This window comes from Aspergillus uvarum (assembly GCF_003184745.1).
Source record: "Aspergillus uvarum CBS 121591 unplaced genomic scaffold BO82scaffold_30, whole genome shotgun sequence".
NCBI classification, from domain to species: Eukaryota; Fungi; Ascomycota; class Eurotiomycetes; order Eurotiales; family Aspergillaceae; genus Aspergillus; species Aspergillus uvarum.
The window spans coordinates 348,058-374,336 of record NW_020291327.1 but is presented as its reverse complement, the minus strand read 5'-3'; the positions used below and the strand labels follow the sequence as shown (position 1 = coordinate 374,336).

At 45.2% G+C, this 26,279-nt stretch overlaps 13 protein-coding genes across 13 annotated transcripts; 7 read left to right on the top strand and 6 right to left on the bottom strand.

Annotated features, from left to right (window-relative positions):
- Positions 1-777: 777 nt before the first annotated feature.
- BO82DRAFT_94251 (uncharacterized protein) lies at positions 778-2,087 on the top strand. Its single transcript, XM_025641674.1, has 2 exons — positions 778-1,069; positions 1,124-2,087. The coding sequence occupies exons 1-2, from the start codon at positions 988-990 to the stop codon at positions 1,990-1,992; spliced, it is 951 nt and encodes a 316-aa protein (XP_025491579.1). The 5' UTR covers positions 778-987; the 3' UTR covers positions 1,993-2,087.
- BO82DRAFT_94252 (uncharacterized protein) lies at positions 2,088-3,290 on the top strand. The gene is made up of 3 exons (XM_025641675.1): positions 2,088-2,418; positions 2,467-3,027; positions 3,075-3,290. The coding sequence occupies exons 1-3, from the start codon at positions 2,182-2,184 to the stop codon at positions 3,132-3,134; spliced, it is 858 nt and encodes a 285-aa protein (XP_025491578.1). The 5' UTR covers positions 2,088-2,181; the 3' UTR covers positions 3,135-3,290.
- Positions 3,291-3,454: 164 nt separating this feature from the next.
- Positions 3,455-4,042, top strand: BO82DRAFT_354803 (uncharacterized protein). The gene is made up of 2 exons (XM_025635288.1): positions 3,455-3,662; positions 3,718-4,042. Exons 1-2 carry the CDS (start codon positions 3,507-3,509, stop codon positions 4,030-4,032), a joined length of 471 nt encoding a protein of 156 aa, XP_025491577.1. The 5' UTR covers positions 3,455-3,506; the 3' UTR covers positions 4,033-4,042.
- A 604-nt stretch (positions 4,043-4,646) lies between these two features.
- BO82DRAFT_94219 (uncharacterized protein) lies at positions 4,647-5,517 on the bottom strand. The gene is made up of 4 exons (XM_025641672.1): positions 5,347-5,517; positions 4,979-5,296; positions 4,896-4,934; positions 4,647-4,834 (listed from the first exon to the last, which is right to left on the bottom strand). Exons 2-4 carry the CDS (start codon positions 5,278-5,280, stop codon positions 4,795-4,797), a joined length of 381 nt encoding a protein of 126 aa, XP_025491576.1. The 5' UTR covers positions 5,281-5,296; positions 5,347-5,517; the 3' UTR covers positions 4,647-4,794.
- Positions 4,960-6,282, bottom strand: BO82DRAFT_94239 (uncharacterized protein). Its single transcript, XM_025641673.1, has 3 exons — positions 6,166-6,282; positions 6,049-6,114; positions 4,960-5,990 (listed from the first exon to the last, which is right to left on the bottom strand). Exons 1-3 carry the CDS (start codon positions 6,187-6,189, stop codon positions 5,343-5,345), a joined length of 738 nt encoding a protein of 245 aa, XP_025491575.1. The 5' UTR covers positions 6,190-6,282; the 3' UTR covers positions 4,960-5,342.
- Positions 6,283-8,717: 2,435 nt separating this feature from the next.
- BO82DRAFT_402634 (uncharacterized protein) lies at positions 8,718-9,722 on the bottom strand (the record flags this gene model as incomplete). The annotated part of the gene is made up of 1 exon (XM_025639329.1): positions 8,718-9,722. The coding sequence occupies one exon, from the start codon at positions 9,720-9,722 to the stop codon at positions 8,718-8,720; it is 1,005 nt and encodes a 334-aa protein (XP_025491574.1).
- Positions 9,723-14,334: 4,612 nt separating this feature from the next.
- BO82DRAFT_374995 (uncharacterized protein) lies at positions 14,335-14,762 on the bottom strand (the record flags this gene model as incomplete). The annotated part of the gene is made up of 3 exons (XM_025637452.1): positions 14,335-14,541; positions 14,584-14,628; positions 14,679-14,762. 3 exons carry the CDS (start codon positions 14,760-14,762, stop codon positions 14,335-14,337), a joined length of 336 nt encoding a protein of 111 aa, XP_025491573.1.
- A 1,464-nt stretch (positions 14,763-16,226) lies between these two features.
- BO82DRAFT_354799 (uncharacterized protein) lies at positions 16,227-17,650 on the top strand. Its single transcript, XM_025635287.1, has 2 exons — positions 16,227-17,406; positions 17,575-17,650. The coding sequence occupies exon 1, from the start codon at positions 16,240-16,242 to the stop codon at positions 17,392-17,394; it is 1,155 nt and encodes a 384-aa protein (XP_025491572.1). The 5' UTR covers positions 16,227-16,239; the 3' UTR covers positions 17,395-17,406; positions 17,575-17,650.
- A 399-nt stretch (positions 17,651-18,049) lies between these two features.
- On the top strand, positions 18,050-19,293 carry BO82DRAFT_416105 (uncharacterized protein; the record flags this gene model as incomplete). The annotated part of the gene is made up of 1 exon (XM_025639987.1): positions 18,050-19,293. Exon 1 carries the CDS (start codon positions 18,091-18,093, stop codon positions 19,291-19,293), a length of 1,203 nt encoding a protein of 400 aa, XP_025491571.1. The 5' UTR covers positions 18,050-18,090.
- A 1,173-nt stretch (positions 19,294-20,466) lies between these two features.
- On the top strand, positions 20,467-21,669 carry BO82DRAFT_354797 (uncharacterized protein). The gene is made up of 2 exons (XM_025635286.1): positions 20,467-20,855; positions 20,927-21,669. The coding sequence occupies exons 1-2, from the start codon at positions 20,674-20,676 to the stop codon at positions 21,216-21,218; spliced, it is 474 nt and encodes a 157-aa protein (XP_025491570.1). The 5' UTR covers positions 20,467-20,673; the 3' UTR covers positions 21,219-21,669.
- A 284-nt stretch (positions 21,670-21,953) lies between these two features.
- Positions 21,954-22,877, bottom strand: BO82DRAFT_336533 (YukJ family protein). Its single transcript, XM_025633353.1, has one exon. It carries the CDS (start codon positions 22,648-22,650, stop codon positions 21,979-21,981), a length of 672 nt encoding a protein of 223 aa, XP_025491569.1. The 5' UTR covers positions 22,651-22,877; the 3' UTR covers positions 21,954-21,978.
- An 844-nt stretch (positions 22,878-23,721) lies between these two features.
- BO82DRAFT_94116 (uncharacterized protein) lies at positions 23,722-24,201 on the top strand. The gene has a single exon (XM_025641671.1). It carries the CDS (start codon positions 23,806-23,808, stop codon positions 24,076-24,078), a length of 273 nt encoding a protein of 90 aa, XP_025491568.1. The 5' UTR covers positions 23,722-23,805; the 3' UTR covers positions 24,079-24,201.
- On the bottom strand, positions 24,092-25,624 carry BO82DRAFT_383852 (nucleotide-diphospho-sugar transferase). The gene is made up of 5 exons (XM_025638048.1): positions 25,428-25,624; positions 25,300-25,360; positions 25,148-25,236; positions 24,575-25,081; positions 24,092-24,513 (listed from the first exon to the last, which is right to left on the bottom strand). The coding sequence occupies exons 1-5, from the start codon at positions 25,611-25,613 to the stop codon at positions 24,325-24,327; spliced, it is 1,032 nt and encodes a 343-aa protein (XP_025491567.1). The 5' UTR covers positions 25,614-25,624; the 3' UTR covers positions 24,092-24,324.
- Between the last annotated feature and the right edge of the window lie 655 nt (positions 25,625-26,279).

The window sequence follows — 26,279 nt, the reverse complement described above, 5'->3', positions numbered from 1 at the left end:
TTTTTGCGGCTTCTGGCGCTTACAATACAAGGTTCTAAATTACCCGGCATCTGATGTTTACAGAGACTGAACAAAAATGCTTCTTAAGCAGATTCTAACTTATAAATTATGATTTATTTGGTGTATTCTTGCCCTCCGTTCTGTAAGTTCTAATTCTTTCTCTTCATTCTGAAATTGTTTTGCTTGGTTTTGAAGCTGTTTCTCTCGTAAATTCTGGCTCGCTCAACGGCGAGGAATTGTTGTATGTGTAGTACCAAGGAAACTATTCTTTTTGTATTAAGTCTACTCGACTCAAGAATGTCAGCACCGTGTTCAATTTGATATAGTGTATAGATTGTAGGTTAAGATACCCAGTATCAGAGTTACATGTCTTGATTATAAGGGCGGGAAGGCTGCGCGGAAGAAAAGAGGTTGTTGAACCCAATGTAGATTAGTTTAAGATATTAGTGACAGGAGCGGAAGCTTCGCGTTGATCTGAACGGTGGGGAAAGCTTCAGTGTGTGGAGACCCAGGGTGTTTCCCTTATTGAAAGTGTGGCTACCGGCTGAGAAGCATGTGTACTTATTATAAGCTAGCAAATAATCGAACAAGGGCATTAGAGCAATATCAGCGTTCTAAATTGCTTCTGTTGCCGGAGGATGGCAGAGAATAAGCTGACAGGACGGGCATAGGAAAGTTCGACTTTGGCATTTGGGGTCTCGGGAGAGTGTTTTTGCGAGTGGCCAATATAGTCTCCCGTACTCCGTGGGGTCACGACTTTCCCTACCGCGGGCCACAAATAGCACGGTCACGTGAGACTGGATTCTTGTTTGTTTCATTTGCATGTCGATCCCTTGTACAGGTAGGTGCACGTTCCCAATCCACCTCTGTTGCTTCCACTTGTTATATCTCGGTAACCTTTCATGGATTGCTCTCGCTACGGTCTACTCAAGCTTTCCTGAATCTCAGGCAGGATCCCGCTGGTTTATCGATCTTAAATGAGTCATAATGGAAACCAAAATATTTACTCGGATGCCATATTGCTTGTTATGTGGGGAGAAGTTCAACTCGAGCATTTGTTTCCGGTCAAGTGAGTACCACAAGTATAGTGTGCTGCTTTCCCTACTGACATTAGAGTGTGAAGTCATCCCTGCAGACCCAGTTGGCGATTTTATTTTGACAGAACCAATGGACTTCCGAGGTGGAAAAAGTACAATTATTCTAGCAGCACTCGACATCGAGATACAAAATCCGAAGAAATGCTGGAGGATTTTTAGACCAGCCCCCTCTACTCACAGCATCTGCTGGACTGCAGTAGACCATCGACCATGTCTCCGCTTTCTATACAATCTTGGGCTGTCCATGAACCCACTTGTATGGCAGAAGCTTCCTCAGAGCATCCACTCACATTGTCGAGCTGTGACGAGTGCAATTCATCTCTTATTATTCTCAGCTCCGCCGGCAGGAGATAAGAACAAGGATGCTTCTCTTGGGCTTGTTTCGAATCGACTCGAATGTAACAGGACCACCCTATATATACTAATGAAGCATATTGGCAATCTTCCACTAGAGCTTGTAAGTATTATTTGGAAGCTCACGCCGCCTTCAGCCACCCGCTCTTTACTCGCACTCTTGGCGGCCAAGACAATGTGGCCAGCAAGTTATGCGAGTTCGGCTTCGGCATTGGTACATATTCGAGGAGACATCCTTGTCTACCTGGCGCCTATTCTGGATGGAGTATATATCACTGGCATTTGTATAGATGGCAAGCTCTACGGATATCAGAGTTCACGGTCTCGCAGACTCTCGATTACTTCAGCTACAACTGGCTTTACATTCACTCTTGGGCGCTATGGGCTGCGGAGCATAGAAGACCTGCTGAGTTCCGAAAAGCCCCTGAAAAGTTTGGCGCGTGAAAATCCGGAATACACGGGGGTTGTTTATGGTAAATCACCCCCTGTAGTAGAATTAACTTGGGATGTATGGAACCACTCCTCAGACAAGTTTGTGTAGGGCTGATACCTATAGGTCCTTAAAATCGTTTCTATCAAACGGATTTTTGAACCCGGCGAAGAACAAGTGTTTGGACATGATTTTCTTTGGATTAGTCCGTGGCTGCCCCGTCAGTCATATACCTTGTCAGCGAGTGCATTCTACGACTGGCCGCGACGTGGTGATTTCGCTTCACAGGAGCAGCGCTTCATGGCATGCATTCCACTTCAACGAGATGGGTACTTTCTGTATGCTCTGACTGCCTTTTGTTCGCCCCGAGGTCTTGTTGGTCTGGGTACCTTTTTTGAAAACCCATCAGGTGATGATCAATCAGTATCATGGTATGGCCAACAAGAGGGCTGCCCAGTACATGTCAGACTTGAAAATGGCGAGGTATTGACATCAATATCGGTCTTCTGGGGTACTATCTCTACACCATATCTCACCGTATGCTTACCAATCTTTGTGGCTATAAATTTTCTAATCATTATACAGTGTACAACAAATCGTGGTCGTAACCTGAGTCTCGGTCCATACATATCCCCCGAGGAGACGCGAATCCAAACATTATATAACGGGGCCGCAGGTGACGCTATAGATCTTTTTTACGAGATATCTCCAGGTTTGCCTGCCTTTACAAGCCTGGGCATTATCGGGTCACCGAATCTATCGACATGGGAAACAAGGCCGCACTCTAGCATGGTTCCATCTATGCCATTCCATTTCAATCAACTGGGCCTGCTAGAATCCTCCCCTTGGACCAGCTTTACTTCTCAAGCTTCATATACTGATATCAAAGCGCTCAAAGTCTGCTACGTAGGACCTCGCTGTACAGGCATGCTCATTTCATATAATAATGACAGCAGCTTGGGTATCCTAGGACAGTGGTACGAGAGCACCTCGCACCAAGCTAATATCGTCGAGCTTGCTCATCAATCAAACCATGTTTTGAGGTTCTCGTTGGCGGTCAGTGAGGGATACGAGTATGTTGAAAGTATTCAGTCAATCCACTCTTCTGTTCTGTCAGAAGTGAGACCGGGGGACATACTTCCTGGTGTTAGTGAGGAGCATCCCGTGAAATCGATCAAGCTAATAGAGTATAGGATGATATTATCTGGCTCTATGCACCGTTTTCCGATATTATTCTTCGGGTACCAGCCTAATTTGTCACAAAATCTTTAAAAAGTAGTAACATAGATTGTCTTGTTTGCAATAAGTTGACTACAGCATCGCGGCAAACCAACCTGTGGTTACCCTGCATTGATTTGTCGTCATAGTTATCATCGATAGCTCTAACCACGTCATTCATCATTGCAAAATGCTTATTGCTTGGACTTTGCGTATACCTAGTACATAGTTGCCGGAATTGGTCTTTAGCCACGCGGCATCTTTGCCAGTCACACGTAAGGTTCCTGACCGCCTTTCGATGCCTAATGTGGCGCCTTGGACCCCGCTCGGACAACCTCTGTTTTGTCTGGGCTTACAGCAGAGTGTGGTAAACAACAAACCTCGAGGTAGAAAGGCACACAGGACTCATGTCATCTGCGTCGCCTCTACAAATTGCTGCTTCTATCGCAGCAGCTAAAGTGAGATCAAGAATATCACGCACATCCCACAGTCGTTACCCCTGGCTTTTTATATCCCCCGAGAGCAAAGATGATGTCAGATCAGTTGTTCAGACGTGGCTCTCAGTACGTCTGTTGCGAAACAAATATGCAGTACCAACACTAATGTAATATATCACAGGATAAGGGCGTCCTAGAGCAAGTTTCTCGCGAAATAAATACTACCTCCAGCGCCGATCTATCGCACCGAGTTGAAGAATTTTACCCGATCGTTTGGACTGGACGACCGGGCATATTGAAGACACCTTTTCCGGGAAAAACTTTGGTTATTGTTGGGTTGGAATATGTGAACAGCGATAACGGGCTTCCGCATTTGAGCAAAACTGAATTATTCGCAGGAGATTTTATCCTGGTATCTGGAGACCAGGATTTACAATTTAGCAATAAAGGTGGAGGTACTTCATTATTTATCATCCTGAAGAATGAAGGACAGTGATATGCAATGGCTTTATACTTTTCGCGTAGGTTTCTGCGTAAATTGCTAAGATACTTGTACTAGTACATTCTATGCTCCTTGTCCAACCCCTGAGACGTGTGGGTCAGCTCCTTGGTCAAGCTGCCCTGCGGTATATTGACCATCGAGCTGACTGCAGAGTCATTGCTTTGTGTTATCTCCGCAGAAGCCCATGCAGCATTCAGTTCATGCTCCCCTAGCAGTGTCTGATTTGGATAGTCATCCTCATAACGAAGAGTAGCCCAAGCATTGACATCGTCTAGCCGTGGTGTGGCAAGCAGTGAGACATTACCATAGCCAGGAGCAGCCCACGCACTCGGAGCAGCCCACGCACTCGGAGCATCGAGCAGCGGCATGTCGAGCAATGTCTGATTCGGGAACTCATCTGCAAAAGCTGCAGTGGCGGTCGCATCCGCTGCATCTAAATGTCTACTGCTACCTTGTGCCATAGTACTCCATGGCCCCTCAGCATGTAGCCCATTGTGGGACCGTGATTGGCTTCGAAAGCTTGCTCTGTATGTGGGAGCGGCCCAAGCACTGGCAGCATCGGATTGTGGTATTTCGAGCTGTATCTGACGATCAATTTCACGTATTTCTCCAGTAGTATTTAGCGCTTTTCCAGCGTCCGATCGCTGACTATTGATCAAAGTGTTATCGTGAGAGCCTCTGTTGTGCTTTGGATTGGAGATAGCTTGATCATCCTGACTTATGACATGTGGTGTTGGTGGAGGTCCGGTCTCTGAATTATAAAGAAGACTGTGTGTTCCTGGCCAATATTGCGAGCCTGAGTCCATGTCAGCGAGCTTAGCATTCAATCATCGGACTCAGCGAAGGCCTGTACGTACTGGAATGTGTTTCTAGACTTGGTATGTTGATTGAGAGTTCTGCGCATGTCAGTTAAGTTCTGAGAAGCGCAAGATAGATGTACCCACGAAAGTTATCGCCTTGGTCTTGAGTATTTCGGTGCGTGTCTTGCTTCTGCTGAGCACAGCGCAAGGAACGGTATCTTTTTCTGCTTGGCTCGGTAGCTATGGTAACCTCATTGCTTCGTAAACGTTTTTGGGATATCACCGATCGAGCTCTCTGCGCTGGCTGCAGGGTAGAAGGATTTCGGTGCTCAAGGTAGGCATTGTAGATAGATGTGAATGCCTGGTTAACCACAGACCTATACTCGTCATCATAAAGCCTCTTCTCGAATTGATTCAGAGCCTCAAGCTCTATATCTTCCATCTTTGCGCGTTCGAAACTGAGGGAATATCGTTAGTCGGGCTCTTTAGGCTACTAATAAATCCTCACCTATTCGATGCATTGATAATCGGGTAGTCAATGATTGTTTCTCGTCGCTCAAACAGTGACCACCTCCTTCCGTAGCGATGCAGGTCAACATATCGTTTCCGCTTACGAGATCTTACCTCTTTCGAAAGCTCTTGATTGCCGTAGGTTTGATCCAAAATATTGTCGATGGCCTTTTTGAAAAACGTGTTCTGGGACCGTGTCTTCTCAGGCCTGTCGCGCTTCTTAGCCTCAGAGAGCAATGTCTGTCTTTCCCTCTGCACCAGGTCATAAAATATAACCAAAATGACTCTTCGACGAATAGAGTTCTTCTCAGCTGCATCTTCCAGCTCCTGGATGTCCTCAAGAAGTCGGTTATAAAATGTACCCTGTGTTTGATTGTCCCAACCCCAGAAGTTTGACTCCGGCTTTCGAATCCAGTCATAGAACTTCCTCGGGATATCGTTTCTGGAGCGATAGGTCCACTCTTTCACTAGTCTTGCAAGACGATCGATTTGTTGTGGTTCGAGCTTCTCGTCCTTTTGACTCCTCCACTCATGGAACCAAATCTTGTTTACTTGGCAAGAGGTATCTAGAAGCAAGTTTGTGCGACAGTAATTGAGGAAGTTGGGAGAGTCTGCTATAGCAAATAATCTCGAGGCAGCAGTCTGGTTTCATGCGTTAGCAGAGCGTGATAACAGTGGAAGAGGGCTTAACGGTCCGTACTGAATCCCCCAATTCAAGAACAGCGGCTGCCACCTCTTCGATCTTTGAACGAACCGATGAATGTGCCTAGACTAGTCATGATCATGCTCAACAAATCTACCTTTGCGCTTTACATACCACCGAGCTACTGTTGTTTCCCATTTTAGATGTGATGAGTCTGGTGTAAAAACATATGCTCAGTGAACATGAAAATTTCGAGGGGGACCATGCTCTACAACTCTACGTCGACCCCGCACCTGGTTCTTGTTCAGAATGTCAAAGCCCCAGACTAGTCCACTGCCGCATAACTTACATTCAGTGGCTGACTAATGATCATTTATCTTGATCGACCGTGTTTGCCTGGTTTTAGGGGGAATCTTACCAAGTCTCACCTTCCTGATTCTATATTGCTGGCTCCCTTGAACAGCAGATTTGATTGTTGGTCCATCATTCTCAGAGAATGTCTTCCAGCTACGAATTCTTAGAAGGCGTTTCTTTCCCTCCTCAAAGGCATATTCAAGCACTGCGTAACGCGTGCATGCAGCAAGTTCCAAAGGTTATCGAATCCTTCACAATCTGGCGCAATCCTGAATCTCCGCGGTTTTCTCCCCTGGCAGGAAGCTTTATGCATCATGGTGTTTCTGTATGCACAACGACCTACCCCTATTAATAGTATATTAATCTGAGATAGTCCTTGTTATTTTACCTCGGTGTACAGGAATACCACAATTTTCTGGAGCCTAGAGTGGTTCGATATGACGATAATAACCATGTCAACAAGGTTTACCTTCTTGGATCACCAGGTGATAAGCAAAGTCGACTTAAAGTGTTATTTCGCCTGCTAGACGATTCCCTAAATAACCCTGATGGCTTTTTTCAAATTGTTCAAGGATCCCACGACTGGAGTGATGAGCAAGTTCGCAACCTATTTCAGAAAACCCAACCACCTACTGCCTTTGATTGGCACCCTGTTAATCTCTGCCGCAAACAGATCCTTGTTGTCCAAGCAGGTACCATTGTTCGATTTGTGTCAACATGTACTTTTGTCTGTATGGGATATGCGGGTGGAGAAGAAATTTTCACAAATAAGGACATTGAAATCGGGGAATTTGTGGTTCCTTTCCTTCAGAAGATGCCCCGGGCTCTCAGGGAATATCATCTTGCCCGACAACCTCAGATTTGAGTCTCGTGGCCTTGGCTTGACGTTGCTTCAATCAGTGCCCATTTATTGTAGCATTCCAAATACAATGTCCATTTTTTGCGAATTAAGCAACCTGTTGCTATCAGTATAGGACAATATATTCGAAGTCGTCTTGCAAGTTCCTTCGTATCGTGAAGAGAAAGTCGGTCAAGCATCTGGACAACACCAAAAAGCATTGGCACAATTCCAGGTTCGTCTAGATTGCTCTCAATAGCTTTCAATTTCCCACCTCTACCCAATGATACCAGTGTATCTGTTAGGGAATACCCGTTCTTTGCAGCAAAGTCTCCCTTTCGCCCCTTTTTACCAGGATTAACAAGATTTTGCCACAATGCGGTATTCTCCTTTTTCGTATCGAAGTGTGGATACTCCTGAAAAAACTGTAGCGTTTTCAGGTAGATATTCATAATGTAGTGCAGCCTTGCAATCTTTCCAGGCCTGCGATCTAGACTTAGAGGCCCAGGGGCTGAGCTGTTTCCGCTGAAGAGATCTTCGAGTCGCAGGCCTTGCCAGAATCGTACTATTGGCTCTTGCTCCTGTCTAAGGTGCGCGATGATCAAAGTGATCTGGGTTTCGCCGCCATGAGAAAGAGGCGTTTGAGGTGACTGGCACGGGTTATGATCAGTTGTATTAGTGGTCATCTCGAATCCTTTGATGCCGGGGTATCAGCGTAGAGTCGATGGTGAAGACCGGAGTGAGCGAATTTTGATGTTCAACAAGGCCGAGTGTACTCACAACATGATAGGCTGCTTCCCCACTCAAAGTGGGTCCCATTTTGCAAAGATACAGACAGAGCTTTGCTATGCCTGTGATCCTCCATGATAGTAATACCAAGATATGATTGGTGCCCTCTCACCGTGCACGGTTCCGGACGGGACCAGGGGCCCTTGCCAGTGGGTCTTCTTGGGCACCTGAGCTCTTCTGACCTCCACCATCCGCTGAGTTTTACCCTTCTGTGGGTCCCTTCCGGCATAGCAAACCTGAGTTTCCGTCGAGACCTGCATACAGTACACAGTACATCACTGAGTCAGACCAAAAAGAAGATTTCGGGTATGACCAATAAACTTGCAGCGTAATGGAAAACCTAGGCTCTCGCCGAATCACTCTGTAGGGTGTTTTTTTTAGCCAAGCCATAAGGTGCGAGCGCTACACGACGTCATTTTCCGCGAAAGGAGCTCCTCCCCACACGGCCCAGCAGTCCCTGAGTAATTGGGAAAAACGTCGAATATTGGAAAAGCAACTTGTCATTGTATCCAATTGTCCTTACGATAATAACCAGCTTCCATACAATGACAGTGGCGCAATTACTCCAAGAAAATCTCGAAACGTTCCAAAAGTCAAATTAAAACGAAGCACAAAACTGCATGCGTACAAAGGAAAAAACCCAAGTTGATTAGGCGGTGGCGTAGAAGGATCAAAAACCCTACGCAGTCTGACCTCTTAGCTCAGAGCATGTTGAAAACTCGACGGTCGATAGGAAGAATGGGATTTAGCTGAGCTTTATCTCAGAGTAAAGCCCGGGCGTGGTAGAATCAGCATAGACTTTCCTCTCATCATTCACGAGGAAACTCCCTCTGATGGTCCATGCGGTCGATGGACTGTTTGCATGTGCGGTCCCAATGAACCATACATACCGGTCCAGGGTCTTAGGCATAAACTTGGTAACTTTGGTATAGCCAACAGGTGGGCGGTGAAATGTCGTACTACCCGTCGATGGGTCTGCACCATCTCGGGATATGCGCATCGGAGCATTGGGAAGCGGGGGATGCATGGCTGGCAGCCCAGTGAAGCCACCCTGAGTTGCAAGTGCTGGGTTGATCTCGGGAAGTTGAATCGCACTTGTGGTCGCTGTCACTGGCGGATCAGAGCTGCTCTTGCCAACCCAATGAATTGGTGCATTTTGTAAGCAACTTCGAAAAGTGGTCAAAATGGTTTTGGCATGCTCGTTGTTTCCCAGATTCAAGTACTGGTTATTACTTCCGCGGTCCGGATTGCCCCATAGTGGTATGAGATCGCGGTGTTCCTTTCCACGTTGTATCTCATTCAAGACTTGCCATAGCCGGATGTGAACGCCAACTAAGGTACATGTGTAAATAAAATCACACTTGTTGGCAGGATTGTTGAAAAATTCGTTGCAGTAGTCAAGCGCTTGCGCCTCGACGGTTTGTGTGTTGTACGATTCGTTCCTTTTGGTCCGCTTCGCCTCGATGAAGATGAGGCTTTGAATTTTCAGAAGGTGAGTGGTGTATTTAATTGTGATGTCGGCTTTCATAGAGGATTCGATGTGTGGTGGGTCTTGGCTATTGATATGTACAGTGCCATACAGGTCGCTGGGAAAGATGACATGATGTAGTATATTCTCCAGCAAAGCAACGGCAGCATGCTCCTTAGGTGGTTTGAAGTTTGAGGGTGGAGGAAATGGTATAACGGCATCATGGTATGCATCTGCAAATGCATGTGTGACGAGACCAAATGCAATGTCAGTAGGCTTCATCTTCGTCGAGAGGGGCAAGTAATACAAGTAAGAAAATTTAAAGTGTGGTTGACAGGTCCAGTGCTTTCAGGATATCCGGAAAACTTTTTCATTTATAGAAGATATACATGTTCTAGTAAAGTCGCATCGAGGAGTTTCCTTTTTTGATTCACAGTATCTTGAAATCAGTGCAGAGTTTCAAATGCTTTCCTCGTATAATCAGTACTATGTCAGGGACTGCTATCCCCTTGGCAGCTTGGCTCGCTATTCTCATCTACTGCTTATCCTTCGCCAATGACTAGCTTAGATTTTGGAAAATATTTACAGAGTGTAAGTCACCCGGAGGCGCCACGCGTTTGTCAAACAACCATTTCAGCCAATAAGACCATGGCAGTCATGCACACAAAACCAATAAGCGTCTGTCTATCTCAGGACGCTGCATTTGTGATATTGATTGTCCAATGGTCGCGCTTCTGAGCGCAGAATAGTTACATACTGTAAGTATTTGGCAATATTTGTAAGTGAACCCCGATTCCACGCATAGTATACACATATCTAATAAACATCCAGTTAGGTATATTAGTACCCCTCCTTTACTTAGAATCAATCATGCTGACCCCGTCAAGTCACTCAGCTGTCATCATGTTTTGTGTTTGTTTTCTCAAGCGTTGTCTTGATTCCACTTCAACTCTCCGACCTGAAGATGCATTGGCACCAGGTTTCACAGCTACGGCGTCGAGATATCAGAGAACCCCGCCAATGACACCACCGCCCACACCTTCCTCTGATGTCCCCTCGACCTCAAATCCTCTTTTAGCAGGATTGGCATGGGGGCTACAGGCGGCGCGAAGGATCGATGTTGTTGAGGCAGAAACGAAGTTCGGAATATCCTACTTCAGAGCTTACTGTGGATCCTATTCTGTAAATGGATATCTATACCACGTTTTCTCAGCTCGCCTTCAGCAACAACCAGGAAAAACCCACCTATTATCCTGCCCGCTGACTATCCGCGCTCCGAACCTCGACAAGAGCAAGAAGATCGAACTCAGCCTGAAACTCAATGTTGCTCGTGACATGATCCCGCAGGAGGAACAGCAATTATCGAACATAGCAAAGAACAATATATTCCGCATTACTGGACTCGAGCGGATTATTGTTGTATAATCATCTCAGATCACTTTGTTCTGTACCGATCATTGAGGCCCCATGTATCTGACCATTATTAAGCAATTTTTCTTCTCGTTGCGTTTGATCTAGCTACATCTCCAACTGTCATTTGCTTGTATACCTCTGGCAGATAGGATACGCTCCTCCTTCAGAGTAGAAGAGTGAAGTATCCCCCGATATGTGGGCGTTGATGCAGTGTTTTTAATAAGATTTCTATATTATATAAGTATATAGAATTAAAACAAGGCTCGCAGAGATACTGATATAGATACTGAAGATTGCACCTCTGAATCCTCAACAACATCGACTGTTCTCCATACCCTATTGCGGATGGAGAGAATAAAATGGGAAATCATAGTTGGCATTTTTAATTTAGGTAAGATATTATGAATACACGCTGACCAGATGAAGATTATACAGCAGACTGTAGAACTGTGGTTTTTTTTTAAATACTTCCTATACTGATGTTATATGATAACAAGATAATGGAGGCTTCTTATAAATGTTTATATATATCTTAAGTATTTGGCCTATTTGCATGCTTTGAGAAAATTGTAATATTTTTTCAGAGATTTATATCTTATAGTCTTTTATTCTAAGTAGATGCTATTAATACTTGTAATCACCTTAATTATTCGACCAGCACTACCGTCATCCACCTAATATAAGTTTCCAATCTGAACAATTCCCTCCTTCTATCCGATTTTTTCTATTATAATATGGGGCAGGCTCGTATCTGCAAAATAGCAAGAATCCTGTAAGTTATTTGACAGAAACCGGAAAAGTACGCACACAGTTACTGTAATAAGTGGTCTGACAAGTAGCTTCTATTAATTAATAAACCTTAGCTAAGAGGCTACAGATGTACTTAGATTTATAATATACCATTCTTATACAACAGTGCAATATGAGAGTCATGTTCTTTTTTAAAGGGCCACAGGTTATAAATCAGCTCTGAGTTGTTTAAAAAGTTGTTCTAGTTAATCATTAACTGCAGTACGCACAGACCTGAGAAGCAAGCCTATGTTTTGACAATTTTCTAAGTACTATGCCAAAAGTGGAACATACCCAGATAGGTACTTATTCAGATATTAAAGTGGGTTGGATCCTGCAGTAAAGAGCCATATAATTTAACTGCAAATATGTCTAGGCTTTTCAACTTCAAAGGCAATGACTTGGACTATATTAAGTACCTTGAATCAGAATTACTGGAAGCTAGGAGGGCTTTGTCTTTCCTATCCAATAGATTAAGATTAGTGTGCGCAGCTTTACCTATTTCCCAAGATACACCCAACATTAAGTTTGTGATTGTTAAACCAAATTTAAGTCAACTACTGAAGAACTTACCGAAGCCTGCTAAGTAGAAGAAGTAATTGTATAATTTTATTTATTTAATTCCTAGTAATAATGATTGGAATACTGCGAGGCATAATGCTGGCATTTATACTTTTTAGAGGAACAGACAGGCTATTCAGCTTATACTCGGCCGAAAAACTGAAACTATCTTCCCCTTTTAGTATTCTTTAGACCCGCAGACTCCATTACTTCAGTCGGCAGACAGTGAGGATTTGATTTAAAGGGCATGTAATTATGGATTTTTTATATCTGCTTGCGCCGATGAAGGAAATCTTACAATACAGGTTAATAAATATTAGTAATTGATATTTACCAGTTACTGCACCGTTCTTATTTATGCTGGCAGTTCTAAAGAAACTGTGTATAGTATGATACGGTGGTATATTAACAGATAATCAGATGATAAAATATTTGACTACTATTAATACAGAGCTCTATAGACAAATAGGTGTATTATATTACTGCTTAATAATGGGTTCGGATACAGAAGCTGGGAGATATTTTTACTATGTAAGCACTCAGCTCTTTACTAAAATATATGCTTATTAATTATCTTTTAAAAAAGCCTGTTCCCCTGTATAATTCGGATGTTTTGCAATTTATGACTCTAGCAGCTTTGAGGAAGTAGCAAGAAGACTTGGAAAGCAAGAAATACTGATATATAAAAAGGGTTGGATTCTCTACTGTCTGCCATATATTATAAAAGCTATTACTGGAAACACAGTAGAGTATGCTAAGTTGAATTTTATAGATGCGTTTCTAATATTCTCTACAGGTTATCGGAAATATGTAAGTGCTTTGGCTATGACCTAGGTATTATTGCCTCTATATATCAGATATTTTTCCAGTCTTTTGACCTATTCCACCATATATTTAAGGAGAGCTATGTACAGGTAGGCGTGCCTATAAATCCTATTCAAATTAAAAAAACAAATATATAGTTATTAAGAATCTGGAGGACTACAGGCTAGCATTTTATATACTACCTACAAACAAACAATTGAGCTCTGGCGTGATTTTAAAAGCACCGCATGTTGTAATATAACAACTGAGGATGACTTGACTTTGCTTCCTATTCTTAATGATTTGTGGTGTCCCACTTATTATGTTAATTAGAATAGTATATAGCTTTGTGTTGCGGCTTGGTTTAATCAGTTAGCTAATTGAAAACCGCCATATTATATATTTTGAATCCTATGAAACTTATCAGTGTAGCTCACAAGACAGGGGGTAAAATAAATTATTTTAAGACCCATTTTTTCGAGAAATGGTATGACGAGGCCAGATATCTTATTTTTATAATATATTTGATCATCTTGCTTGTTGACAATATAGTCTTGTTCTTGCACAGCATCTTCGCATGCCTATTTTACTAATTTGTTCCTAGTATCGTTAGCGTTCGATGTTAGATAAATTGGAGACGCCATCTGAATAAGTAAAGCTGCTGCTGTATTTAAGGACTAGCACCAAACTGCTAATTAATTTTTAAATATTAGTGTCCGCACAAGCCCGAATTACAAGAAAAAAAGAGGGAAAAACTCACAAATGGCGTATAGGAAATCTTAAAAACAAAGATGATTTTAGCTACCTCTAGGGCCTTTTTTTTTCAATCTTGAAGAATTACGTTAGGTAGAATGAAAGGGAGGGGATGTCCCCGCATAAGAAAGTAGCGGATACAAGACTAATTGGCATTTAAGTCCCGTGACTTTGTGATATTAGTTGGGTATATAAGCCTTCAGGCTGCCCTACATATTGACCGCCTTCTCCCAGCCCACTTAATGGCAGAAAGCTTCCAAGACGCGTTCTCTCTCGGCGATGTACAAGTTAGTCCCACAGGCACAGCGCTTCTAGGAGGGTCTGTCGACTTGCGTGGTGTAGTTGGGCGATCCTAAATATGGTAAGAGACCGTTTTGATTATGGTGTACAACTCAGACTGATTATGATTCTCTCTTTCCAATTCAGTCAGAGATTGCTACCGCGAAAGCACCGACTTTCTGAGTAAAATAAAATCCAACTATTACTGTGCGCCGACAAGTCATACATATTCCATATACACTAATGTATAGCTGACTGCAGTCACAGGCATCGATCTTCACACCACCTTGCCTGTTTAACCGAAACGACTGATTGGATCAGAAGGGCTCCGACTGAAGTTGTTCTTCTGTTTGTCCTTTGCCCTCTTCCGAGCCTTATTTAGATCTGAGTCCTTAAATCGCCCTTTGTGTATCGATTCAGCCAGCTGATCCAGACTGAAACAGTTCCAGCCAGCTTTGACCACTGTGAGAGTTGCGGAGTTTCCGAATTTTTTGAACTCTTCCTAAGGAAGGCGGTCATAAAAACGATACCAAAGGAATGTTACCACGATATTATCAGGCCCTCTTTCCACGTCAGCAAATATGATGATCTAGATGTGTCAGCGAAGGAAACCCTTAGCAATGCAAGGGCATAGCGAACCTCTTCATTTTGCGAAGTAGATTTAGTAATGGTCACCCATTTCTTGAACCATTTCCAGGCCAGGGTAGCGGCGAAGCAGTCCATTAATATTCTGAGTAAAATCGCCAAAAAGGACTCTGAGGAGTATTGGAATATGCAGAACTAGTGTACAACCAGCAGACTTGAGACAGCTGTGTATATACAGTCGAAATCTGTTGCTCGAGCTCTTTATTTATAACCTGTATGTCTGCTATGACCCGTATCTATTTATGAATTAGATCTATCCGTAGACTACTGAGAGATAACTTAATATTGTCACCGTACCCGGTTATGCATATTTAATTGTCTTAATTTTAATCGATTTCTAGATAATCAAATACAGGAAATGACTTTGCGACAAGGTTAGCTACACAAGTTCGCCGAAAATACTGTGTATGGTTCATTGCTTTGAAATAATTATAGAACTACCTGAAACAAAACTCTAATATCTGGATTCTTAAGTAAAAACGGCATGTACTTTGGTTTTCAGATTTGATTAGTCGTGCAGTGTATAGGGTCATACTATACCTTGCCGACATCAGGAATGGAGGAAAGATGAAGGAAAGATGGAGGAAAGATGGAGGAAAGATGGAGGAAAGATGGAGGAAGGCTTTATTATGTAATCGCGTCTGCTGCCTCAAAAGAAAAGATCTAATGTTTAAGCTGAATTAGCTAGCCCACCGAACCATTTAATTAGTAAAGATGGGCGGAGAAGGTGATAGCAAAAAATAAGTACCTCTGTCATATTATACTGCTAACTAAATACGGACTGGTGGCCAAGAGACCTGACCTCGGAAAGCTATCGTCGGTCCTTACGACGGACTTTAATGTTAAAGTAAAAGGGAGCTTCATACCTCGAATGATTTTCTGCGTCCCTTTTAAAGGGTAACAAGGCATGGGCTTAAATATCCTGAAGGCATTTATTCGACTATCTGCAAACTTGACATTGTCTCCAAGACGATTCTATTATTCGCAACTCATACCGCAGCTTGTTTGTCGACGCCGAAAAATGGCTACTGCTCCCTTGTCTCAACCACGAACATTTCCGACAACAGGTTTCAGCGTTCTGGATTCATCTAGACATTTCGAAGAAGAAACTTTGCCAGGTTATCTGAAAGAACGCTTCGTCGAAGCCTATTTTTCTGCAGTCTGTCAGGCCCAAGTAGATGAACTAAGCAAAACAAGGTGCCAAGCAAAACAAACGGACCGCATTTATTGTTTAGGAGTAAGATTCAGTGCCACGTAATTTCTAGAGAGAGCTTTTGGAGGGGCATGGGGCAGTTTCCAGCAGCTGGGCGCTATAATTGGTCTGGTCAAAGTATCGAGAATATAACTTCTGCCAGATAAGCCATTATCCAGCATGCCCTACTTTATAACTCTGGCAGATGGAGTTGTTCCCCTCTCAGGGACAAAGAATCAGAGTTTGGCCAGCGTATGCAAGTATGTGCTGTTCAAATGCGGGGCAAACACCTTATAACCTCTTCTGTGTAATCAAAGTCAGTATTTATTCACCTGAACATAAAACCTCGAGCAATTCATGACAATGGCTTCTTTTCGAATTGCAGATATTCATCGTCCTGTATCTACGGATGTTAAGGGTGTGGGACCATCCATCACGAATGTGGTACACTTGTCCTCGTATAATTGGATCGAATCGCCAACCCCAACAATTGCCGTACCCGGTTGTCCTCCTCTCTGGTCTCCACCTAAATCAGCCAAAAAGGTAGACAAGGATTCTGGGCTCATTTATGTCGCTCAAAATGCGGCTCGCTATCCTGAAAGACCACTTGAGCCGCTCTTTCGTGCGCTCTTTATTGAAAATCCGTCCTACGATATACGCGCAGTTGACCTAATAACTGATCGAAACAACCTTCGCAAACTTATCGCATTTATCAATCCGAGTCTGTCTAAACATGAACTCGAACCTTTCACCATTGAGGTTGAGGTCACAAATGATACAGCGATTTTTTGTCGGGCCGAAACAAAAACAATAGATTTCATTAAACCCCACGAATTCAAGGGTTACGGTCATGAATTCGAGAAGGCATTTACCACTTCTCAAATAGTGGGCAGTACTGGGCACCATAGGATTATTTCCTACGACTTTGGTGGTTTAAAGCTCATAGTACGCTACGAAACTGACGCTTATATTGAGCCTCCAAGGCCTCAGAATCCAGTGCAGTCGGAAAATGGAGACTTGCTAAACATGATGAACAATTTATCTCTTGCGCAACCCGCCAAATCATCTTATATTCCCACTGAAACCTGGCTAGAGACCAAGAAGCAAGGCAAACAGATACCGATTCATTCAACTCTTGAGATCAAAACACGCGTGTTACACAAGTCTATCCGCATGCAAGAAGTCCTTCCACAATTATGGGTTTCCCAAACACCCAACCTTGTCCGTGCGTACCACAAAGGCGGCGTCTTTCGCCCACCGGATGTTGAAGACGTCACACTTGAGATCAGTGACTGGGAAAAAGACCATGCCAATGATCTTGGAAGGTTGGTCATATTGATCAAAGATATTATCAAAGTGGTGAGAGAAAACGAAGGTAGCGTTGTCCTCAAGCATGATGGTCGAGGAGATCACCTCGAGGTTTGGACGAGAGGTGGAAGCAAGATGTTACCGGCGGATCTATATCCAAAGTTTGATCAGAGAGAGAAGTCAATCCAAGTGATTGATTCGGATCTTTGATAGCAGTACTGGTTATTTTTGGACGTTGATCTTACCACCAAACCGAACTGAAATTCCGTTAAACTTCTAGGCTGAATAGACCCATAATTTGCAGTGTTAGGTATATCAAAGGTAGTCTGACAATTCAGTTTCGTTCTTGGTCCTCTTTTTGCTCAGCCTGCCATAGTTCGAGTGACGCCTTGACTCTTTTTCCTATTCTGCATATTCCCTATGCGTCGTTATTTTGTGTTGCCGCTTGCAGCACAGCCGTTCGCGGGTGTATATTTCATCTGAATGCGAATGGTTGTTTGGGCTACTAAGCCCATGAAAAGTGGCTGATAAAGTCTTCAGTTACTTCTACAAATTGGTAAATTCACGAATCATTTGTATTGAGTGCCGAATTGGAAGCTGAAGTACCCTTCGTCATAATAAGTGTGTAGGTAGGCCATCGTATTCCTTGTGAAAACCGCTCGTTGACTTCCGGTCACGGTAGTAGACACTCGAACAATAAAAATAATCCACTATTCTGTCGGATGATTTTGGAATGTATAGAAGAAGTTTGACTGCGTTCAGAAGGGACATAGATGGCGTACCGACACATATAAACCTCTCCGCATCAGATAATGCAAATCACTATACTCTTCTCTTACCTCTTCAACAACAAATTAGCTGTACTCTTCAACCAAATCAAGTTTGTTACTTCTGAGAATCCAGACCATGTCTCAATCCGTTCCTATTCATGATGCGGGGATAGATGCTACTCTTCAAGGATCGCTTGCCGGTCTTTCCCTGACAGACCATGAGACAGGAAACACTGGCAAGAAGTTTACTCCACTTAATCCATTCGAGGATCTTACCGGGACATCAAAATGGAACAACCCGGTCAGAAAAGACGGATGTGGAATCAATCCCTTCGAACTTTTTTTACCGCAGAGCGTCGCTTCAGAACGCGATTCGGTGCAATCAGTTGCAAACCTGGTACGGGATGTAATACCAGAACATCTCTCTGGCTTACGGGAACCGCGGCGGTTTACGCTACACGAAACAGACGAGCTCTATATCCAAGGGCAAAGCTTCAAGAGAAAATGGGAAATCTCTGAAGCAAGCTTCCTCAATTGGAAGAGATTGCTGTCCGGCTTGATTGATTTTCCAGTCCTACTGTTGCTTAATCCGAGCAATTGGGATTACTTGCCATTTGAGGAAATGGTTGACAACTCAACGACACTTTGTTGGTTGGAGGGGACATTTGCGGGGGAAGGGCTGGGGCTCGATGATGTAATCATCTGCGACTCGTTCCCAATGATTACAGATGATCTCTTGATGCACGTCAATGAGCATATGGAGCCGGCGAAACTGGAAGAATTGAGGCGGGAATCATTTGCGCTTACCAAGGCGAGTCTCGCGTTGATTAAGCCCCGGATACTGCTCTCGTGCCAGTGCTGTACAAAGCCCGAAAATGAAAAGTGGGGGGCCTTCAAGGATACACTCGCACAGAGACTCTGCTCGTCAGTAGTGTCCTTTCGGGAGGGCCGGGTGCAGGTCGTCGACATTGATGGTCATCGCATGCAGGTGGTACGGGGAGTGCATCCGCAATATGTGGTGCAATATGACTTTGCCCTGGAGGAGCGGCTAGCCGGGTTATTTGCGCGTGTGTTTGGGCCGTTCGGGACGTGGTACTCGCGCCGGGTGGCGACGCAGCAGGCGCTACGAGATGCAATAACGGTGACACAAGGACTGGTGGCTTCGCTTCGGCTGCAAATAAGGCTCCACGCGAACCTTCGTCAACAGGCCGCAGAAGACGGATTGGAGGAGCCAGTAGCGGCTGAGCTAGGGGTGGAATTAAAGGCGCTGCTTGAAGAGTGCAAGGGCAATCACTTGATTGACGTGTCATTCGGCGGGATAAAAGAAAGTGTCTTGTAGGTCTCATGAGTTAGGTCTAGACGCCTACACAGTTCCGTTAGTACTATGTTTTTACTTATTGCTGCAATCTGATTATCTTCTTTGCTTGGATTACAGTATTTCTATTTTTCTTCTTTAGAGAATGTTTCCAAATCAGCAGCCAGAAGAGCTGCATAATAAAACACCAGGTACAAAGGCCATCACGGGCCACTCCAGGGATCTAGACCCAGGCAATTATAGTTTGCGGCGAAAAGATGCATCTGAAGATAGCCATCGCATATATCTGCGTGTTGCCCATAGTGAGGCTCAATGTATAGTGTCATCGAACCAAAAGTCTTTTCACCAAGAACATGACAAACTTCAATCTGATCAATGATAACAACTGAACCTACAATATACCCGCTTTCAAGAGCTTCGCGATCACGAAAGTGTTGATCAAATCGACAGGTAGGCCAAAGTAGACTGTCACTGCTCGTCTACTGTGGTAGTGTAGGCGATGACACCACGCCGCTGTACCTGCGCCCTGCAGTACTTACTGTCTTCCTCTTTCTGGGCGTTTCTACCGAACTCTCACGCTTCCTACGAAATGCCGCAGCCTTGATCTCCGGGCCGGGAAGGTGGGTTGAAGGGAATGGGGACGAGGGTTGCCCTATTGCAGTACCTATAGTTGAGGTACATAATTAGCTTGCTTAGGTGGAGAGAAATAGCCAGGCAGGTCGCCGAAGACTGGGGTAGAATTCAACTAATCATCGCTTTGTACGTTGCGGGAGTCCAAAAGTTGCTAGCACCGACACAGAAAAGGTAGTGAGATCAACATCTAACTGAGGGGTAATTCTTGGCAACGGGGCTGTGCTACGAGGCCATGTCGGCTGCGGGAGGAGTGAGTACAGTTTAGAGAGGTCGCGCCCTGAACGAACTGAAGAGAGGTGAAGAGGGGTGAAGATAAGGCGGCGATGACGCCTTACCCACTGGGTCAAAAAGAGACGAGTGAGCACCGACATACAACAGAAGGGATTCGCTGGTGGTCACCCACCCAACTACTAACCTCCCGGCGTGTGGCTTAAGTACGGCTGAGCGGACGGGAAGCCCTGTTTTCCACACCCTATGGTCGTATGTGCTGATTGTACCCATGGAAAGATTTATAATTAGCACCTGCGTCGACTCCTCCCGACTTTTTCTTACATTCTTAGCTTAAGCATTCTATCTATCATATATATTCGTCATCAGTCACTTTTACTCATTGAGCATCTTGATTCCGGATGCATTTCCGACTTTAACGTGACGTTCCATCATATCCCCGTAAGGTTGGACGTAGTCCTTGTTGTCGCACCCTCTTACATCCACTTTCTCCTACGATCCTTAGCGTCTTCCGAACTCGCTTCCTCGCCTTCGGGCCCCGAGATGGATAAACTGATCGGTAGTGTTATCAGAATTGATGGTCGGGACTATCTCATCCACGAGAAACTTTCCGAGACCCTGAAAGACGAACTGCGCGAGGAATGGGTGGTCTATGAAGCTACATTCCCTAATGACAATGCGATCCACAAGAGCACGCGCAGATACGCCCTCAAGGTGCGCTACGGGTAAAGTGCCTTCCACTTCATCCTCGTGGACCTTTCTATTGAAGGGCAATGGCTGAAATCTCCAATTCCAGGAGAAGACCCCGCGGAATCAGCGAGACCAGACTGGCTGTTACCGAGGCTTTGGCCAAACGTTTTTACAACGGCGAGTGCCGGGCGCTCAGCATATCCTCGAAGTCCGGGTACACCCCAGTGTTTTACGGCAGCGAGGAACTGTCTTCCAATCAGAATCCGTTTTTCCGGCATGGGCATGTCTGGGCGATTGCTATGGGGCTGGCGGACGGCACAAGTCTTTATGAGCTTTCCGAATTGAGTTACTCCGACAAGGTGATCATTCAAGAGGAGATGATCAAGGCCTTGGAGTAAGTCTTTCGGTGGTCAGAGCTTGACGGCTTTTACATCGCTGTGTGGGCTGAGAATTTTGTTCTTGGGAATAAATAGGCACATGCGGCTCCGAGGTTGGGGGTGGTACATGCCGGAGATGGAGCAAATCTTCTATGACCATATTCGGCGATCAGTGTACGTCCTACAGGACCCAGCTGAGGCTCAACTGTTGTTGTTTATCTACTGATATCTCTGATGAGAGACGATCTGCAATTCCATCGTTGGACTTTCGCGGGCTGTAATTAATGATGACGACTGTTCTGCCCCGCCACTTGAGGATCGCATTACCAGGGATCATCCGGAATTCACTTCTTTCGGTATCAACTGGCGGGTGTGAACTAGGAAATCCTGTTCCAGACTTGACAATGTAATGTAGATGTGGGGAAGCAGTATACCCGGATTATGGCAAAGAGTCTGATCATCTCGAAATCTTAGCACTTATTCAGTGTGTACAGGCATACTCAAGTATCGGTGGTGAACAGTATGCCCCTTGAGACGGGTGACTTTTGTTTGACAGTAATCTTGCACATTATAGCTTCCCCAAGCTGATGAAAGTAACTTCAAGGGACCATCTGAGAGCCTCCCAGCGACATTACCTTAGTGCAGACCGTCTACGGTCTAAGCTAAGACTTCCTACAGATGATGACTGGATTAGAACGGTATTCTAATTTTTTACGGATCAAGTAATCAAGAAACAAAAAAAACTTTTTATTGACTACCACCGTGCTTTAAGTCGACTTCTCTAGAGATTGTGTTCTCGCGGAGCCAGGATCTGCAACAGACTTCGACTATGTCGCTCCGGCAGCCCGCTCACATCGTCGGTGGGAATCCTCTGGGAGGCAAAGGCCAGGAAGACTGCTTCCCAATGGCCATCGGCAAACTGAATCAGCAAGCCCCCGTCCTGATACACGCCATTATCGTACCGAGGAAGACTGCCTTGGTTCATATGGACATCATGAATCCCGGATCCGAAGGATGAGCCAAAGATAAACACCTTTGCTGAGCTCCTGATTGCTCGATCTAGAATCGGCCGGACGACGTCCAGAATATCATTATCACGGCCAGGAATATCATGCGGCAGAACTCGTCCAGATTCGAGATTCAGGAGGTTACGCAGTCGCAGATAGTCTAGTCCCACGAGATCTCGAGCACGACCACGAGGATCCGGGATTGAATGAAAGCCTAGGTCCAGCTGGGCAAGTTGAATAGTGTTAGGATGAGCAAAGTCATCAGAAGACCAGAACACCAAGCGAGACTCTTCTCCGTTCGATTTCACATTAATGGCGGCCTTTCGCTCCCTCCCGGAGTCGTCATCTTTGAAATAAAGCTCGATGTGTGGGGTGCGCACGCCATGTCGCTGGGCAACATACCGAGTCGGCTCACAAACCCAGACACCGTAGTGGGGAACAGGCATGTTGCTTTAGATATTGGGATAAGTTGCTGGCAGAGAGAGGACTTATAGTGTTGGAATGGTTGTAAGAGTGAGTCCAATAATATTCTAGGCAATCCTGGTTTCCGCGTCTCGGCGTGGCTACTTATAACCGCTTCGGAAGATATGCAAGAGGTGATAGAGGGGCGGCAGTCGGAAGGGAGATCTCTGTACCGTTGGTAGTCTTTCGTAGCAAGTGTGGTAATACGAGCTAGATACGGGTCAGACCACCAAAGCTGCTTTGATCTCTTGATACGAGAGCTTGTTTCGTAATGCTCGTTACGAGAAGTTTATACAAGTTCCCGCCGCTCGTGTAGCGGTTGCACAGCCATCCTACTATGAATTCCTGAAAAACTTTAATGCATTGCTGGCGTTTTAGGGTAGCCAGTAGAATCATCCTTTACAATTGCACCATTTATGCACAGCATGTAGCTTCGTATCACTTTCTTTGAATGTTCTTGTCACTCATACGCTTGCCCCGCTCCCCAAATCTTGGGTTGGATCTAGACTCCTCTTCGATAAAATATTGCCCATGCCGCGATACACTTCAGAAGCTCAAGTCTCATGTCGATCATAGTTTGAGTTTATATGATCAAACTCAAACAGTACACAACCATACGAGTGTCTGACGCAGAAGCTTATCCTAAAAATGGATTATTCCACCCCAAATAGTGGGTAGTTGCGAGTGCTATTTTAAGCCATCATTCTGAAGATACAAAGCCTCTATATGTGTGGCATATGGCACAATAATCCAGCCCGTCTTTATCCTTCACATGATACCTTTCCAACGACTGGAATACACCATACAGTGGCATCGAGGACAACTTGGGCGGTCGTCATTGGCAATCCTGTGCGATTTTTGTCCCCTACAAACCTGCCCCGGTTCTTACCACCACTACAGTACATCATGTTGCTTGAGACGAGTATTTCTCTGGACGTCTTACAGAGACACCAATGTAACACTGTATTATAATTGGAGAGCAAATGAGCTCATCCGCCATACCCACTTGTAGGGGGTTGCCCGAGGAGCACAAGGGCAACGTGTGATGGGTGCGTGAGCTGGGCGCTGGGAGGGAGCCCACGCAATAGGTCAAAGCTTAGATTTGTTCCCAGCTTGAAGCAATTGAGGCATTATCACACATGATTCTTTTTCTATTACCTGGATCGAGCTTCATTCAACCCGTAAAGTGTAATCCAAACACGATGATAGAGATTGTGGACCGTAGTGTGGCTGGGCCGAAAGCTTGCCCAGTGGGAACTCATCTTGTAGGAATGCAATTCGGATTGACAGGCGAGTGGCTCTTCTGGTCACGACATTCTACCAAAGGCTACTTATGGAAAATACATCGTGGCTCAAAAGCTACGATCCTTGTGAACCTGACGGTCGGCGGATGTAAGCAGTGGCAGAGGTAAAAGACAAGGGGCAGTGCAATTCTCCAGTGTAATTCTCCCAACCACTGGCTGGCTGGCTATGCTAGTAGGCAAAAAATCCATTCGGTTCAGGTTTCATAAAACGGCTAGACAGGGGTGGATCAAATGTACCTTTGAGGATGCTATTAACCGGCCCGTGTTGAGGTACGCTCCCAACAACGCAGTCCTGTTCGTCTCCTTGATTTTGAAGCATGCGAAACTGAGTATCGACCAGGGCCAGCATTTCCTTCAATTTGAATCACTACTCACGACGCCGGATGCGATTGTGGATTCATAGCATAGCGTGACGAGGACCCTCATAGCCTGGTCTATCAGTTTCCGCGTCACGGAAGAAGATAAATTATGTTTCTGCGATGCTTTCCATACTCTGTCAGCCTCTCCGTCAAGCTGGGGCACGAATTTCGCTCCGCAGATCATCTATCGGCGATCGATTAGAACATTTGGACCCTTATCAGAACCCTGGGGAGGGACATCATACCTCTCGTCTCTCCGCAAAATCCTTATAGAATCCCAACCAGAGGTCACGAGCCCGGCAGTCCAGCGCACCCGTCACAGTATTAACATCACAATCTGGTTGTTCCTTTTCCATCACCGCCGCCGGGGTCTTGATCCAGGGTTTCTTCGACACGGGCCCGTCAGAAAAATGCAGATACTTCGCGTCCTGCAGGATCACATCGGGATCCCAGGTCGCGTGGGGACTGCCTAGGTAGCTCGCGTGGTTTTTGGCTCGAAACTCTCCCGTCAGCAGGTGGTACGGACGGTGTGGGATGACGATGGCGGAGTCACGGTAGAGGTTGTTCAGGATATTTGTGTCGGATTCGGCGTTGCCATCCTGCTGGATTGCCTTCCACACGCGATTGAATTCGATCTCTGAAGGTTGCACGAGCATGAAAGATGAGGTGAACTGGCGGTACTCAGAGTCCAGCCAGTAGGCGCGGGGCATTGCGATCGGGCTTCCGAGGAGCGAGTAAAGTTCATCCAAATTCTACGGCTAGAATCAGCAACGATCTGTGCTGCTTCAAGATGATCGGGTGAGAAGAGTGCAGCATGCCTTGAGAATGACACCAGCCGCGTCCAAAAATAAGACGCGGTCGTACTGTGTCATGTTAAACATCAACAGCTTGGTGAGGCTCTCTGTCGCTGTCAGTGCATCTTTTGTCAGCTTCGCTCAACCTGTCTAATGGCAGCTAGTGCGCTACCTACGGCCATTCGATGGGATCTGAACTTCGATGGGTAGAAGCTTGACATGATACTCAAGTTTGTGCTTTGAGCAGCAGTCTGCCCTCCGTAGAATCGCTCGCCGGGTCCCAGTGCGAAGGATACAGAAAGACTCTATCGGCTTGGCTGCCCAGACGATCATGAGACTCAAACTGCATGACTGCGCTGCATAGGGCCGGCTGGTTGGTTGCATATTGCACGACCGCGTAATGCGAGAAGTCGATGTCCGTAGGTCTGCTCGCACTATTGCTGCCGTGATGACTGGCCAAGACTAGCAATATCCAATACAACGCAAGCATGACGATGGCCCAGAGAATAGGACTGCCACTGCGTGAGCAAAAAGCCAAACTGCGCTGCGATTTGATCATATCGATGCGCAACGTGCATCTAGCCAGTGGGGGTGAGGGGATGAAGAAAGTGGGATGCAATGGGGTGGAGGAAATAAATCTCAGCAATGGAAGAAAGAAGAAATCCAGTCAAACGAGACAAAGGCGCAATGCACCGCGTTCCGTCTGGATCTGCTCCTGCTGAATGCACAGCTTGGGGCACATTGATTGTTGGGTTCTTTGTTCTCGGCACTGATCATTTGCTCTACCACGGTTTCACTGCTTCCTTTCAGCGCATATTGAGTGAGTCGTGATTACTCTCAGGTGTTTGTTTGTCGCTACTGGGCCTATGTTTCCCTTCTGGAGCCATACCGTAAATACTCTTGAAATGGCACAAGTTGACCCTGTGTTGAGCAAACGCAGCATCGTGATGGTTACTGCCTCTGTTCGGAAATCATTGATATCTCTATGGATGCAAACGCGAATTCTTTGCTGGAAAACATATCATTGACTGCGCTTCTCGATGCCTTGATAGTCAGGTGACTTGTTCTTCTTCAATTTTTTATCTTTGCTTCATTTGCTCCATATTGTTTGCTTTGACCATAGATTGTCATTTTTTCCTAGCTCTGCCTCAATCTC

What these genes read in the sequence shown, in the direction of transcription:
- BO82DRAFT_94251 (XM_025641674.1), top strand. Translation starts at nt 988, where the DNA reads ATGGAAACCAAAATATTTACTCGGATGCCATATTGCTTGTTATGTGGG. An exon ending in GAGCATTTGTTTCCGGTCAA is followed by an intron (nt 1,070 to 1,123) that starts GTGAGTACCACA and finishes TAGAGTGTGAAG; the next exon opens with TCATCCCTGCAGACCCAGTT.
- BO82DRAFT_94252 (XM_025641675.1), top strand. Translation starts at nt 2,182, where the DNA reads ATGGCATGCATTCCACTTCAACGAGATGGGTACTTTCTGTATGCTCTG. An exon ending in TCTCTACACCATATCTCACC is followed by an intron (nt 2,419 to 2,466) that starts GTATGCTTACCA and finishes ATCATTATACAG; the next exon opens with TGTACAACAAATCGTGGTCG. An exon ending in CGGGGGACATACTTCCTGGT is followed by an intron (nt 3,028 to 3,074) that starts GTTAGTGAGGAG and finishes AATAGAGTATAG; the next exon opens with GATGATATTATCTGGCTCTA.
- BO82DRAFT_354803 (XM_025635288.1), top strand. Translation starts at nt 3,507, where the DNA reads ATGTCATCTGCGTCGCCTCTACAAATTGCTGCTTCTATCGCAGCAGCT. An exon ending in TTGTTCAGACGTGGCTCTCA is followed by an intron (nt 3,663 to 3,717) that starts GTACGTCTGTTG and finishes AATATATCACAG; the next exon opens with GATAAGGGCGTCCTAGAGCA.
- BO82DRAFT_94219 (XM_025641672.1), bottom strand. Translation starts at nt 5,280, where the DNA reads ATGGAAGATATAGAGCTTGAGGCTCTGAATCAATTCGAGAAGAGGCTT. An exon ending in CAAGGCGATAACTTTCGTGG is followed by an intron (nt 4,935 to 4,978) that starts GTACATCTATCT and finishes TGACATGCGCAG; the next exon opens with AACTCTCAATCAACATACCA. An exon ending in AAGTCTAGAAACACATTCCA is followed by an intron (nt 4,835 to 4,895) that starts GTACGTACAGGC and finishes ACATGGACTCAG; the next exon opens with GCTCGCAATATTGGCCAGGA.
- BO82DRAFT_94239 (XM_025641673.1), bottom strand. Translation starts at nt 6,189, where the DNA reads ATGGGAAACAACAGTAGCTCGGTG. An exon ending in GAAACAACAGTAGCTCGGTG is followed by an intron (nt 6,115 to 6,165) that starts GTATGTAAAGCG and finishes TGACTAGTCTAG; the next exon opens with GCACATTCATCGGTTCGTTC. An exon ending in TTCTTGAATTGGGGGATTCA is followed by an intron (nt 5,991 to 6,048) that starts GTACGGACCGTT and finishes GCATGAAACCAG; the next exon opens with ACTGCTGCCTCGAGATTATT.
- BO82DRAFT_354799 (XM_025635287.1), top strand. Translation starts at nt 16,240, where the DNA reads ATGGCTTCTTTTCGAATTGCAGATATTCATCGTCCTGTATCTACGGAT.
- BO82DRAFT_354797 (XM_025635286.1), top strand. Translation starts at nt 20,674, where the DNA reads ATGGATAAACTGATCGGTAGTGTTATCAGAATTGATGGTCGGGACTAT. An exon ending in GCCCTCAAGGTGCGCTACGG is followed by an intron (nt 20,856 to 20,926) that starts GTAAAGTGCCTT and finishes CTCCAATTCCAG; the next exon opens with GAGAAGACCCCGCGGAATCA.
- BO82DRAFT_336533 (XM_025633353.1), bottom strand. Translation starts at nt 22,650, where the DNA reads ATGCCTGTTCCCCACTACGGTGTCTGGGTTTGTGAGCCGACTCGGTAT.
- BO82DRAFT_94116 (XM_025641671.1), top strand. Translation starts at nt 23,806, where the DNA reads ATGATTCTTTTTCTATTACCTGGATCGAGCTTCATTCAACCCGTAAAG.
- BO82DRAFT_383852 (XM_025638048.1), bottom strand. Translation starts at nt 25,613, where the DNA reads ATGCTTGCGTTGTATTGGATATTGCTAGTCTTGGCCAGTCATCACGGC. An exon ending in TGGGCAGCCAAGCCGATAGA is followed by an intron (nt 25,361 to 25,427) that starts GTCTTTCTGTAT and finishes TGCTGCTCAAAG; the next exon opens with CACAAACTTGAGTATCATGT. An exon ending in CGGCTGGTGTCATTCTCAAG is followed by an intron (nt 25,082 to 25,147) that starts GCATGCTGCACT and finishes TTCTAGCCGTAG; the next exon opens with AATTTGGATGAACTTTACTC.